The sequence below is a fragment of the Stomoxys calcitrans genome, chromosome 2 (assembly GCF_963082655.1).
Source record: "Stomoxys calcitrans chromosome 2, idStoCalc2.1, whole genome shotgun sequence".
Lineage (NCBI taxonomy): Eukaryota > Metazoa > Arthropoda > Insecta > Diptera > Muscidae > Stomoxys > Stomoxys calcitrans.
Genome location: NC_081553.1, coordinates 183,558,982 through 183,574,194, shown reverse-complemented (window position 1 = coordinate 183,574,194; position 15,213 = coordinate 183,558,982). Strand labels below are relative to the sequence as shown.

At 44.6% G+C, this 15,213-nt stretch overlaps 1 protein-coding gene across 1 annotated transcript in view; it reads left to right on the top strand.

Moving 5' to 3' along the window:
* The window catches only part of LOC106090452 (lachesin), a 325,863-nt gene extending 313,240 nt beyond the window's left edge, over positions 1–12,623 (top strand). The window contains exons 5-11 of the mRNA XM_059362020.1: positions 1,632–1,839; positions 1,915–2,088; positions 2,161–2,289; positions 7,642–7,843; positions 7,921–8,069; positions 8,139–8,198; positions 11,901–12,623. Of these exons, the coding sequence (XP_059218003.1) occupies positions 1,632–1,839; positions 1,915–2,088; positions 2,161–2,289; positions 7,642–7,843; positions 7,921–8,069; positions 8,139–8,198; positions 11,901–12,055 (1,077 nt within the window). The 3' untranslated portion in view covers positions 12,056–12,623. The remainder of the gene's footprint in view (positions 1–1,631; positions 1,840–1,914; positions 2,089–2,160; positions 2,290–7,641; positions 7,844–7,920; positions 8,070–8,138; positions 8,199–11,900) is intronic.
* The last annotated feature ends 2,590 nt before the right edge of the window (positions 12,624–15,213 follow it).

The following is a 15,213-nucleotide window of genomic DNA, read 5'->3' as shown; positions in this document are numbered from 1 at the left end:
TGACTTTAAACTTGAATCGGAAATCACTCATTGATGTGTGAGAATTTGCCCCTTCTCGGTTACTGGTGGTAGTGTTCTTCCTTAGGGTAATGTCAAGGGTAATATCAAATTCATGCTCCAATTCCAAATCCCTTTCATTTGAGCCCCATATTGCAATGGCCGGTAAATATGGACCGTTTGGAGGGTGTTTTGGCGATAGGCGGCCAAATTTGTTTCTTTATTCCCAACCGAAATGATATTCAGTTTAGGGGGTGCTTTAGGGCGTACCCCAAAACCCTTGGCTCCAAAATTGGATATCAAATTCGTTTTCTACTCTCAAATACCTTTCATTTGAGTCCCATATTGTCATAATAGATCAAATAACCCATTTGACGTATCATAAGAAGGAAAAGCGCCACCTAGGCTTGAACGCAAATTTTAATGTCATATATGTCAATCTACTCCCTAATGGGTGGGGTGGGTCCGCTTGATTCTTGGACTCAAATTTTATTACCATATTCCTGTTGTAGTCTCCAATAGCTTTCATTTGATACCCCTATTGTGCCCATCGGACCACTTTCGGATATGGGTGGCGTTTTTGGGGTAAGGGGAAGGGTCCGCCTCCGCCCGATATCTAAAAATTATATAGCCAATGTTTCCTTCCAGACAAACGTACATAATTTGTGAAAATTTTAAGAAAATCGGTTCAGTCAAGTATCATATAGTCATGATGGGTCTAATGGCGTCTTTGAGGGGTGGCGTGACCCCCTATACTTCGATCTGATTTTGTATGCCAGATTCGAAATCTACTTTCTAATACCTTTCATTTGAGCCCCATATTGAAATTAACGTCCAATATGTCTGTTTGGAGGAGTTTTGGGGTTAGGGCGGCCCGATGGGTACTTCGAATTAAATACCTTTCATTTGATATCTATATTGGCCCGATCGGTTCACTTTTGATTTTGGATTGTGTTTTTGGCATAAGGAGGAGGGTCCGTCCCCCTTCCGATACCGAAAAATGATATAGCCCATGTTTCCTTCTAGACCATCCTACACAATATGCGAAAATTTCGAGAAAACCGGTTCTGCCGTTTTTAGTTCATACGGAATAAACAAACCGAGTCCCATATATCCGTGATTGGCTAATGAGCCAATTTTGGGTGTTTTATGGGGGTGGGGGTAGGGATTCAATACTTCGACATGAATTTGTATGCCAGATTCGTAATCTACTCCCGCATACTTTTCATTGTCCTTATCGGTGCACTTTTGATTTTGGGTGGTGTTTTTGGGGTAACGGTGGAGGGTCCGCCCCCTTCCGGTATCAGTAAATAATAAAGCCTATTCCTACTTACTGACCGCATTCGTAATCTACTCCCGAATAGCTTTCATTTGAGTCCCATATTGTCATGATTGTCAAATAAACCTATTTTAAGGGGTTTTGGGGCTGGGGCGGCCCCCAGGTACTTGGACAAGGTAATCTGTTCTGCCGTTTTTGAGTCTATACGGAACAAACAAACAAACACAAATTGAATTTTATATATAAGACAGTTATTATTTTTATTTTATGTGTTGGTCCGTTCTAACAGTCGATTCCTAGACCCTTAAAACTTTTACCTATGCCGCTTATTTTATTCTTTCCCCTTTTTTCGTAGGTTGGTTGGCTACGCGCCTCCGATCAAACCGTTCTGGCCCTGCAAGGGCGTGTGGTGACCCATAATGCCCGCATAAGTGTCATGCATGAGGATATGCATACCTGGAAATTGAAAATCAGCAAACTGCGAGAAAGTGATCGTGGTTGCTATATGTGTCAAATCAATACAAGTCCCATGAAGAAGCAAGTTGGTTGCATCGATGTTCAAGGTAAAACTGCCAAATCCTTGAAATAAGGCATTTAATCTCTATATTACTGACGAAATTCTCAATATCCCCTTGCAGTTCCTCCAGATATCATCAATGAAGAATCCTCCTCCGATTTAGCCGTGCAAGAAGGTGAAGATGCCACTCTAGTTTGTAAGGCTACTGGCAATCCAGTACCACGAGTTACATGGCGCCGTGAAGATGGTGAAATGATTTTACTGCGTAAACCCGGAAGTCGTGAACTCATGAGAGGTTAGTCGGCCTTTTGCAATGTATGATTTGACATTTGTTTTAACTTTATAACTATTTTATCTGTGTTAACAGTAGAATCATATCAAGGACCTGCTTTGAAATTGGCTCGCTTAGAGCGCCGTCAAATGGGAGCGTATTTGTGCATAGCCTCTAATGATGTACCACCAGCGGTTAGCAAAAGAGTCTCGCTAAGTGTGCAGTGTAAGTATCATATATTAAACTTTGGGATGAACATACTTATGTTAGGAAACTGAAAGCCGTACGAATGACAATTTTAGTTTAAGAACATAAAATAGTTGCACCTCATTGGACAGTGGCTCGGATGAGGTTAGCTTATTTGAAAAAGAATAGTCAGCTTATCAAATGTCAGCTTATCAAGATTGATTTTGTTCATATGGTAGCAATATACGATTATAGACAGATTAAGACTGTTCTGGCATTGCTATCAGAAGTATCGTCTTAACTTTTAGCCAAATCGTGTAAGAAATACTCCCTCAAGTGCTAATCAAATCGTTTTATATGGGAGCTATTCAGGTTATAGACCGATTTTTGTTCAAAAATTGTGCAAAAACTTAGCCAAATCTGATAAGAATCCAATGTGGACTCAAAAGTCAAAACGGGAAAATATGGCAAATATCTTAACATAGGCCATTTAGTCCCTAACGCTATCCCTAACGATCTATATCAATAAGAAGTATTTGTGTTGAATGGGTTGCCCACCAAAGGTGAGTTCAGTCATAGGCCAGTTTGGCCCATTGTAAGACCCTAGAGAGAGAAAGGGAAGAGAAAGAAGATGTGAGACCTCGGACTAGAGGTTATACACAAATAAAAGAAGACAGGAGGAATGGAGAATCCGAGCGGGGGGTGAGGATACGCCTGTCCCCACGTAAACGCGGATGTAACTACGCCGGATCTAATGGTACCCCCTTCGGAACCATCCTGTTCCTTCAACAAACTTCAGAAGACATACCAGAGATACGTTCGCAAGTTCACCCAGATCACATAAGAAACGGCTCCCCAGAAAGTAGAGCCTAGGTCTCTGCAGAGCCGGACAAGAACACAGCAAGTCCTCAATAGTCTCCTCCTCATCCTCATCGAGACAACTCCTACAGAAGTCATTATGCGGTATGCCCATGCGCCCCGCCATGCGGCCTATGGCACCGAGTCCGTTTATGACCCCTATCAAGGGTCTCATCGACCTCTTATCAAAAGCCAACAACTCTCTCGTCCTTCTCTGGTCGATAACAGGCCACAGCGCCTTTGCAGTCCGGCAACCATCCAGCGAGTCCCACCTCGCCAACGATGCCGCCCTAGCCATCCCTTTGCAGCTCGGCAACCATTAACCGAGTCCCACCTCGCCACCGACGTCGCCCTAGCCACCCCTCTAACGTGTTCAGTAGCTCGACAAATGCGATGACTGGTCCGCATGACGCAGAAAAACCCCTCCTGGCGCAAACGTCCGCCATCTTATTCCCTGGAATCCCCTCATGCCCAGAAAACCATGTCTGCGTCACATAGTGAGCCCGAAGTCATTGTACGGTATCAAGGTACTCATCGACCTCTTATCGAACGCCAGCAACACCCTCGTCCCCCTCTGGTCGATAACTGGCAAAGCGCCTTTGCAGTCCGGCAACCATCCACCGAGTCCCACCTCGCTACCGATGCCGCCCTAGCCATTCCTTTGCAGTCCGGCAAACATCGACCTTATCCCACCTCGCCAACGACGCCGCCCTAGCCAGCCCTTGTGTTCAGTAGCTCGACAAATGGCACGTAGGCAAGACCGATGACTGGTCCGCCCCACTCAGACGAATCCTCTTGGCGCAAACGTCCGCCATCTTATTCCCTGGAATCCCCTCATACCCAGAAACCCATGTCAGCGTCACATCGTGAGCCCGAAGTCATTGTACGGTATCGAGGTACTCATCGACCTCTAATCGAACGCCAACAACTCCCTCGTCCCCCTCTGATCGATGACTGGCCAAGCGCCTTTGCAGTCCGGCAACCATTCACCGAGTCCCACCTCGCCACCGATGCCGCCCTAGCCATCCCTTTGCAGTCCGGCAACCATTCACCGAGTCCCACCTCGCCACCGACGCCGCTCTAGCCATTCCTCGTGTTCAGTAGCTCGACAAATGGCACGTAGGCAAGACCGATGCCTGGTCCGCCCGACTCAAACGAACCCCTCCTGGCGCAAACGTCCGCCATCTTATTCCCTGGAATACCCTCATACCCAGAAACCATGTCAGCGTCACATCGTGAGCCCGAAGTCATTGTACGGTATCAAGGTACTCATCGACCTCTTATCGAACGCCAGCAACACCCTCATCCTCCTCTGATCGATAACTGGTCATAGAACCTTTGCACTACGGCAACCATCTACCGAGTCTCACCTCGCCATCGACGCCGCTCTAGCCATCCCTTTACAGTCCGGCAACAATCCACCGAGTCCCACCTCGCCACCGACGCCACCCTAGCTATCCCCTCTATCGTGTTCAGTAGCTCGACAATTGGCACGTAGGCAAGATCGATGACTGGTCGGGCCAACGCAAATGAACGCCTCCTGGCGCACTCGTTAGCCCTTTCATTCTCTGGAATTCCTTCATGCCCAGGAACCCATGTATCGTGGGCCCGGAGCACATCTAGGGACTCCAAACAATCCGCCACGCGTCTTTACCTCACCATCCTAGCCCCTAAAGCCTTGAGCGCCACCGAACCCCTCTTTGCGCACTCGTCCGCCCTCTCATTTCCTGGAACCCCCTCATGCCCAGGAGCCCATGTCAACGGCACATCGTGGGCCCAGAGCCTATCCAGGGACTTCAAACAATCCGCCACGCATCTCGACCTCACCATATTCGACCCTAAGGCCTTGAGAGCCGCCATACTGTCCACAAATTCTGAGTTTCAAGGGTGGTAAGTCCCTAACCTGAATTTTTCTTGCGGCCACTGCAATGGCATAGACCTCTTTCTGAAAGACCGCACATTCGTCCGGCAGTCTCAGAGACATACTGATATTGAGTGCATCAGAGTAGACCCCCTGTCCAGTGGAGCCATCTGTATAGATTGAGGTCTTATCCTCCTCAAGTACACCATTCTCCCTCCATTCGTCCCTCTCAGAAAATCGAATAGCAAATGCCCTTACACCAGTCGACACTAGTGCCAGGTAGTCGGAGATCCTCCTCAGTCTACCCTTCGCATCCATAACACCCAGAATCGAACTGTGGCCGCAACCATCCTCCTTCAGCATGACGAGCTCGTTCAGACTAAGCGCGACCCTGGTTCCAAATATTGGCCTCAATGGGATACATATCCAGCATCGCCTCCAGGCCAGCCGGCGGTGCGGATTTCATCCCGATGAAGGCCAGTGATCCCGACGCGGGCCAGTCTCTGGACCTTCTCGAACTCCCTCGCACGCGTCCTCTTCCCTACGGCATTCCATCATATCAATGGGCTGCATATCCAGCATCGCCTCCAGGCCTGTCTGCGGTGCAGATCTCAGTGCCCTGTGATCTCGACACAAGCCATTCTGTGGACCTTCTCAAACCACTTGCAGACATCCTCTTCCTTACGGCATTCCACCATGCCAGTGCTCCATAAGCCAGTACTGGTCTCACGATGGCCGTATACATCCAATAAATCATTTTGGGAGTTACCCCCCACTTCCTACCAAACATTCCACATATAGGTCTCAATGGGCTGCATATCCAGCATCGCCTCCAGGCCTGCCTACGGTGCGGATCTCAGTGCCCCTGTGATCCCGACGTAGGCCAGTCTCTAAACCTTCTCGAATTCCCTCTTCTCAACGGCATTCCACCATACCAATGGGGTGCCTGTGGTGCGGATCGCAGTGCCCCTGTGATCCCGACACAGGCCAGTCTCTGGACCTTCTCAAACTCCCTCTTCTCTACGGCATTCCACCATACCAATGGGCTGCATATCCAGCGTCACCTCCAGGCCTACCTGCTGTGCGGATATCAGTGCCCCTGTGATCCGAACACAAGCCAGTCTATGGACCTTCTCAAACTCCCTCGCACGCATCCTTTTCACCATGCCAGTGCTCCATAGGCCTGTACTGGTCTCACAATGGCCGTATACATCCAATAAATCATCTTGGCAGTTACCCCCACTTCCAGCATCACCCCCAGGCCTGCTTGCGGTGCGGATCTCAGTGCCCCTGTGATCCTGACACAGACCGAACATTCTAAATATAGGTCTAAATTGGCTGAATATGTGATCTCGACACAGGCCAGACTGTGGACCTTCTCAAACTCCCTCGCACGCATCCTTTTCCCTACGGCATTCCACCATACCAGTGCTCCATAGGCCAGTACTGGTCTTACGATGGGCGTATACATCCAATAAATCAACTTGGGAGTTACCCCCCACTTCCTCCCGAACATTCCACATATAGGTCTCAAAGGGCTGCATATCCAGGATCGCATCCAGGCCTGCCTACGGCGCGGATCGCAGTGCCCCTGTGATACCGACACAGGCCGAACATTCCAAATATAGGTCTCAATGGGCTGCATATCCAGCATCGCCTCCAGGCCTGCCTGCGGTGCGGATCTCAGTGCCCCTGTGATCCCGACGCAGGTCACTCTCTGGGCCTTCTCGAACTCCCTCGTACGCATCCTTTTCCCTACGGTATTCCATCATACCAATGGACTGCATATCCAGCATTGCCTCCAGGCCAGCCTGCGATGCGGATCTCAGTGCTCCTGTGATCCCGACGCAGGCCACTCTCTGGGCCTTCTCAAGATACCTTGCACGCATCCTCTTCCCTACGTCATTTCATTATACCAGTGCTCCATAGGCCAGCACTGGTCTCACGATGGCCTTATACATCCAATAAATCATCTTGGGAGTTACCCCCTACTTTCTACCGAACATTCCACATATAGGTCTCAATGGGCTGCATACCCAGCATCGCCTCCAGGCCTGCCTGCGGAGCGGATCTCAATGTCCCTGTGATCCCGACGCAGGTCACTCTCTGGACCTTCTGGAACTCCCTCGCAAGCGTCCTCTTCCCTACAGCATTCCATCATACCAGTGCTCCATAGGCCAGTTCTGAACTCACAATGACCGTATACATCCAATAAATCATCTTGAGAGTTACCCCCCACTTCCTACCGAACATCCTCCTGTAGAAGTAAAAAGCGCACAGTGCCGTACGGCTTCTTTCCTCGGTGTTTCCTCGAATCGAGGACTATGCCTAGTTACTTCGCCTCCTTCGACAGCCCCAGGGTGACCCCGTCCAAGGACGGAAGTCTGAACTATGTCCTTAAACCAAGGTTTTTCAAAAAGTCAAATAAATATGCCTCGCATTCTAGGAGCTATAGTGATTGCTATAGGGGATTACCAGATATTATATATACCGATATTAATCAAAGACTTTGCTCAGACACCAAAACACTACACAGGAATTCTTAAATATTTCTAAAAAATCTGAGATACCAATTCATTGGGAAGTCCATCAAAGGCTTAATAATTTTTCAACAAACTACCTTAAATCAATGAATATTCATTATATTTTTTATTTATTTCTTTTGTTAACAGTTGCTCCCATGGTTCGAGCCCCAAGTCAATTACTGGGTACACCCCTTGGGTCTGATGTTCAACTGGAGTGTCAGGTGGAAGCCTCACCATCACCCGTCTCATATTGGCTTAAAGGTGCACGAACAACCAGCAGTTATTCTGGTTCCATTTCGAATAGCGCTTTGGAAACAGGACAGCCAGGTCCTGAAATGTTATTAGATGGGTAAGTTTAGTCTAAGTCAAGTCTGGGAAAAGAAATTCTTTATAATTTTGGTGATCTCCCTTTTATTTGTCTTCTAGACCCAAATATTCTATAACGGAAAAACGAGATGGCTATCGCGGCATTATGTTGCTAACTGTGCGCTCATTTTCACCCTCCGATGTGGGTACATATCATTGTGTGAGCACAAATTCCTTGGGTCGAGCGGAGGGAACGCTGAGACTCTATGGTAAGATTTTAATATTGAGAGAAATGAATCAAGTTCAGGAGAACTTCTGATTTCCTTTTTTTCTTGCAGAAATAAAACTACATCCTGGTATAGCAACCATTAATGATGATCAGCTGAATTTTATTGGAGGTAAGTTGTTGTAATGATTCTAAAGGGTGATTTTTTAATAGCTGTAGGAAGGTTAAAAAAGCACATAAAATTCAGAAAAATTCATGAAATCGTCCAACACGTTAATTGAAGCGGGCCTGTCTGTTTAAACAGGAGCTTTAACATAGACCTACAAAAAATAGTCTAGGCTGCCATTTAACCGGTCTCGAACATGGAATAAAATGTCCACCGAACTCGCCTCTCAATAAGTCATTGTTACGCGTGCTATGTGTCATGCGCCACCGTCTTGTTGAAACCACATGTCATGCAAGTCAAGCTCTTGCATTTTGAGCAAAAAGCAAAAAAAAAACTTGGATATCATCTCACAATTGCGCTCACCATTCACTATTACGTTACGATTAGCATCATCTTTGAAGAAGTACGGTCCAATGATACCACCAGCCCATAAACCGCACCTAACTGTGACATTTTCCGAATGCATTGGTAGCTCTTGCAATGCTTCTAGCTGATCTTCATTCCAAAATCGACAATTCTGCTTATTTGCGTAACCATGCAGCCAAAAATGAGCTTCGTCGCTGAACGCTGAACTTTCTTAACAGCGTACGCATTATGATAATAAAATTCAATGATTTGCAAGCGTTGTTCGTTTGTAAGACGATTCATGGTTAAATTATAGACCAAACTGAAGATGTTTTACAGTGAAACAAAACACGAAACGTGCTTTTGGGTCAACTTTACGCAGTTGTAATCAAGAGAGGCCCGAAGCCATGATCGTACAATCGTCCGCATGTGATACGATCTCGATGTCATGTGGAGGGTGTGGAACAAATGAGAAGTAGCAGTTAAACAGTGCCGGAGATGTCATACCGCCTTCGAGAACTCTCTGTTTCACTCTATGGAGCTTTATCTTCTTGTCTCAAAATTTCACCAACGAATGGCGAACACACAGATAGTTCGAATTCCAACGTTTTAGACCTGGCTGGAGAGACGTGATAGCGATTTCCTCAAAAAGTGTGATATGACTGGCCGTTTCTAAGGCTTTCGGGAAGTTCAGAACCTCGACCACCGTCCTATCGCATGGCCTGACCTGTTTTGACCACCATTAATATATGTAGTGATGGCGTACAAGGCAGTCGTTGTGCCATTTTGGTTCTCAGCAAGTGGAAACTCTCCAGTTAGGCTCGAGAGGAAAAGTCGCTCAAGCGTCTAGGCTACCCCCGAGAGAAGGGAGATCGCTCTGTTCGACTCTGCTTTACTCGTGTACTCGGGCGCCCCGGTAGCCGAGTTGGTAGCGTGCTTGGATTGCTAGTGCAGTGGTCGTGGATTCAATTCCCGCTAGAAGCCTTGCTCTGTCGCTACTGTGGTATCGCAATGGACTTAAAATTGTCTAAATGAGTCTGTATAGGACTGCCACTCTTACCTAACCTAACCTACTCGTGTACTTTCTAGACTTAATCTGAGGGAGGTGAGAGCTCACTGATGCGGCAATCGGATTTCTTCTGAGTGATATATGTCAAGCGTTCATTCATCTGAGAACGGTTAGAGATATCTCTTTGAAATTTGGAATGTTTAGAACTGAGTTGTTAGCGAGATCGTGTGTAAAAATTCAAGGCCCTAGGCTTTCCGGAAGCCTTTTGCAGGCACCTTGGTATTTCGAAGTTTTGTTGGGGCTGCCAAATCTTCGTTTTGTGGCCCGATTTCCAAAATTTCTGATACAGATTGAAAAAATTGTAAGAAAAACAAGTAAAAACGCATTAAGTTTGGCCGGTCTATATAACCGCTTTATCTAAATACAGTCCGTTCTGAACCATATTTGGGACAGATGTCGGGAGACCTAAAACTACCCACTGTTTCAAATTTCAGCGAAATCGGGTAATAAATAGAGCTTTCATGGGCTTCAGACCCTTTACCGGCAGATCGGTCTATATGGAAGCAATATCTAAATTCAGCCCGATCTGAACCGTATTTAGGTCCTATGTTGCAAAATTCGAGGTCTCGGTCTAACCTAGTGATCACGATCAGCAGTAACCATTCAAAATTTCAAAGAGAGATCTCTACCCGTTGTCATACGGCATATTTTTTACTAGTTATACCCACCACCGAAGATGGGGTGGGCCATTATAACCACCACCGAAGGATGGGGGTATATTCATTTTGTCATTCCGTTTGCAAAGCATCGAAATATCCTTGATCAGCGTAAAAATCTAAGACGATCTAGCCATGTCCGTCCGTCTGTCTGTTGAAATTACGCTACAGTCTTTAAAAATAGAGATATTGAGCTAAAACTTTGCACAGATTCTCTTTTTTCCATAAGCAGGTTAAGTTCGAAGATGGGCTATATCGGACTATATCTTGATATAGCCCCCATATAGACCGATCTTTCGATTTAGGGTCTTAGGCGCATAAAAGCCACATTTATTACCCGATTTTGCTGAAATTTGGGACAGTGAGTTATATTAGGTCATTCGACATCATTCTTCGATTTGGCTCAGATCGGTTCAGATTTGGATATAGCTGCCATATAGACCGATCTCTCCATTTAAGGTCTGACGCCCATAAAAGGGGCATTTATTGTCCGATGTCGCCAAAATTTTACACAGTGAGTTGTGTTAGTTCCTTCGACATCCTGCTTCAATTTGGCCTAGATCGGTCCAGATTTGGATATAGCTGCCATATAGACCGACCAGCCGATTTAGGGTCATAGTCCCATCAAAGGCGCATTTATTGTCCGATTTAGCCAAAATTTGGGACAGTGAGTTGTGTTAGGCCTTCCGACATTTTTCTTCAATTTGGTTGAAACGCTTTTGGCCCGTGTAAGGATTCAAGAAAACCCACGCACTTGGTACTCTTCGGTTTGCCAGAACCGCATCCATCATCGGTAGATGTCGGTGGGGTGTAACCATTGCATGGAGTGGATGCATTTCCATTCGCATTCCATTTTACGCTGCTCAAGAATATATATACTTTATCGGATCGGAAATTGGTATTTCGATGTGTTGCAACCGGAATGACAAAATGAATATACCCCCATCCTTCGGTGGTGGGTATAAAAATGACAAAACACATACACTTAGGTGGCAGCCCCTGGCCGGTGGACATTCCATCGGGTCAATCCAGTAAACAGAACCGAATGCAATGCAATAGTCGTGGTAACATGATGGCAATTGGTTATTTAAAGGAGCCAATAACTCGCCTTGTCATATCGAGTATCATAGGCTCTCAGTATTTAAGCAACCTCCGCTGCCTCTCACCTCTCTGTTTCTTCTCGCAAATTTGACTCCAGTCTCTAAGTAAGTAAGTCGGAGGCCACCATAGCGCAGAGGTTAGCATGTCCGCCTATGACGCTGAACGCCTGGGTTCGAATCCTGGCGAGACCATCAGAAACAACAACAAGGCAACATTTGTGAGGTACTATGCCATGGACAACGTCTATCCAAAGAGGTGTCGCAATGCGGCACGCCGTTAGGATTCAGCTTCAAAAAGGAGGCCCCTTATCATTGAGCCAAAAACTTGAATCGGACTGCACTCATTGATATGTGAGAAGTTTGCCGCTGTTCCCTAATGAAATGTTCATGGGCAAAATGTGCTCTAAGCAATATCGATAGCACTTTTTGTACTTTTTAAAAACTCTTTGATTAGATTTAAACTCTCATTCCTACATTAAAACTTTGTGTAGACATTTGATAAAAAATAAACTTTTTAACTCCCCTTATTCCTTTTCAGGTCTAGAAGAATCCCGCAATTCGGCGCTTTCTACAGCGAAACATCGAATATCATGGCAACACTTATCACTGCATCTGGCGATAACAGCACAGCTCGTATGCTCACCCCTGTCGATAATCCTGAGATGCTTGAGCTCCTCTTTACGCATGAGATGATGCAAATCGAACATTGAGTAAATTCAAAAGCAAACACACATCGCAACATGTATAATTGTATACATATAAAATAATAGAAACCAAGGATATACATACCCACATATACAGACAGCAAACATACTTACCTACATACATACTCATTCGTACATATTGAGAGAAAAAAAGAGAGGATCGTTAAGAGATGAACGTAGAGGGAGAAAAAGAAGAAAGCATAAAAGTAAGGCTTGTTCTTCGCATACACTGTCATACAATAAATACTCATGAATTACGAATATAATTTACATAAAAAAAAAACATAAAACAAAAAATCTAAGATAAATGAATGAAAAATAAAAATAAAAACCAATTACTTATACATACACATCCATATACATATTAAGCTTAATTTTTGTGATTAACGGTGATAGAGTTGATTAAATAAATAGAAAGCATGCCCCTCACTTCAGTTTGCCCCCCATGGCCATGGCCAGCTTTTTAAACCATAGCCGGTGAAATGAAGTGAGAGTGACTTGCTTGAAATTGCCGTATGTATTATTAAAATTAAATTAAATTATTATTATTATTATTATTACTATTATTACAAACTATTGTCATCAATAACATTATTTACAATAAATTATTTCGAATATAAGTTGTTAACAAACAAAGAGGAAAAAATACCAAAAAAAAAAACAGAATTGAATATTGATAAACATTTCAAATGAAAGAAAACGAAACATAATCCCACACGCTCAAAAGTATGAAAAACAAGAAAGAGACAAAAAACAAATGAAATTGACGTGCTAAGCAACGCATCTTATTATATTTATAATAACAAACAAACGAAAACAAAAATATCGTTTAATAACGTAATGAATTATCATATATTAAATCCACTCTCCCCCCTTTGCCCTTACCCAAAGATTAATGGATGCCAAAAGTCATAATACCTCTATCACTTTCTCCTCAACAGTAGTTTCTCTCAACAGGTGAAAGTTTTTATCACTAATTCATATTTCTCTCCTCAATGGGCATCTTTCCGCTGTTGATAACGTCGGAAATGAACGTTAGTAGACCAATAGACATTGGTGGACATGCTTCTCTTCTAGTAGACATTTTCTACAATAAAGGACATTAGCTTATGGTGGTTTAAAACAAAACAAGTAAAAAGGCGTTAAGTTCGGCCAGCCGAATATCAGCGAAACGGCATTACAATAAAGGACATTAGCTTATGGTGGTTTAAAACAAAACAAGTAAAAAGGCGTTAAGTTCGGCCAGCCGAATTTCAGCGAAACGGCATTATAAATGCGCCTTTTATGGGCCCAAGACCATAAATCGAGAGATCGGTTTATATGGCAGCTATATCCAAATCTGGACCGATCTGGCCCAAATTGTAGAGATATGTCGAAGGGTCTAACACAACTCATTGTCCCAAATTTCGCCAAAATCGGACAATAAATGCGCCTTTTATGGACGCAAGACCTTAAATCGAGAGATCGGTCTATATGGCAGCTATACCCAAATCTGGACCAATCTGGCCCAAATTGTAGAGAGATGTCGAAGGGCCTATCACTACTCATTGTCCCAAATTTCATCAAAATCAGACAATAAATGCGCCTTTTATGGGCCCAAAACCTTAAATCGAGAGAACAGTCTGTATGGCAGCTCTATCCAAATCTGAACCGATCTAGGCCGAATTGCAGAAAGATGGCGAGGCGCCTAACATAACTTACTGATCCAAATTTCAGCAAGATCGGACAAAAAATGCATCTTTTAGCCCCAAGACCTTAAATCGAGAGATCGGTCTATATGGCAGCTATATCCAAATCTGGACCAATCTGGCCCAAATTGTAGAGAGATGTCGAAGGGTCTAACACTACTCATTGTCCCAAATTTCGGCAAGATCGGACAAAAAATGCATCTTTTATAGCCCCAAGACCTTAAATCGAGAGATCGGTTTATATGGCATCTATATTTAAATCTGGACCAATCTGGCCAAAATTGCGGAATGATGTCGAGTGGCCTAACATAACTTATTGTTCCAGTTTTCGGCGAAATCGGACAATAAATGCGCCTTTTATGGGCCCAAGACATTAAATCGAGAGATCGGTCTATATGACAGCTATATCCAAATTTAGTCCGATCTGTGCCAAATTGCGGAATAATGTCGAGGGAACTAACACATCTTACTGTCCCAAATTTCGTCAAATCCGGACAATAAATACGCCTTTTATGGACGCAAGACCTTAAATCGAGAGGTCGGTCTATAAGGCAGCTATATCCAAATCTGAACCGATTTGGGCCAAATTGTAGAGAGATGTCGAAGGGCTTAACACAACTCACTGTCCCAAAGTTCGGCAAGATCGGACAATAAATGCGCCTTTTATGGGCCCAAGTCCTTAAATCGAGAGATTGGTCTATATGGCAGCTATATCCAAATCTGGACCAATATGGGCCAAATTGTAGGGAGATGTCGAAGGATCTAACATTACTCATTGACCCAAATTTCTGCAAGATCGGACAATAAATGTGTCTTTTATGGGCCCAAGACCTTAAATCGAGGGATCGGTCTATATGGCAGCTATACACAAATCTGGACCGATCTGTGCCAAATTGCAAAAAGATGTCGAGGGGCCTAACACTACTCATTGTCCCAAATTTCAGCAAGATCGGACAAAAAATTCATCTTTTATAGGCTCAAGACCTTAAATCGAGAGATCGGTCTATATGGCAGCTATATTCAAATCTGGGCCAAACTGGCCCAAATTGTAGAGAGATGTCGAAGGGTCTAACACTATTCATTGTCCCAAATTTTGGCAAGATCGGACAATAAATGCGCCTTTTATGGGCCAAAAACCTTAAATCGAGAGAACGGTCTATATGGCAGCTATATTCAAATCTGAACCGATCTAAGCCAAATTGAAGTGGGATGTCGAAGGGCCTAACAAATCTTACTGTCCCAAATTCCGGCAAGATCGGACAATAAATGCGTCTTTTATGGGCCCAAGACCTTAAATCGAGAGAACGGTCTATATGGAAGCTATATTCAAATCTGAACCGATCTAAGCCAAATTGGAGTGGGATGTCGAAGGGTCTAACTCTACTCATTGTCCCAAATTTCGGCAAGATCGGACAATAAATGCGCCTTTTATGGGCCAAAAACCTTAAATCAAGAGAAC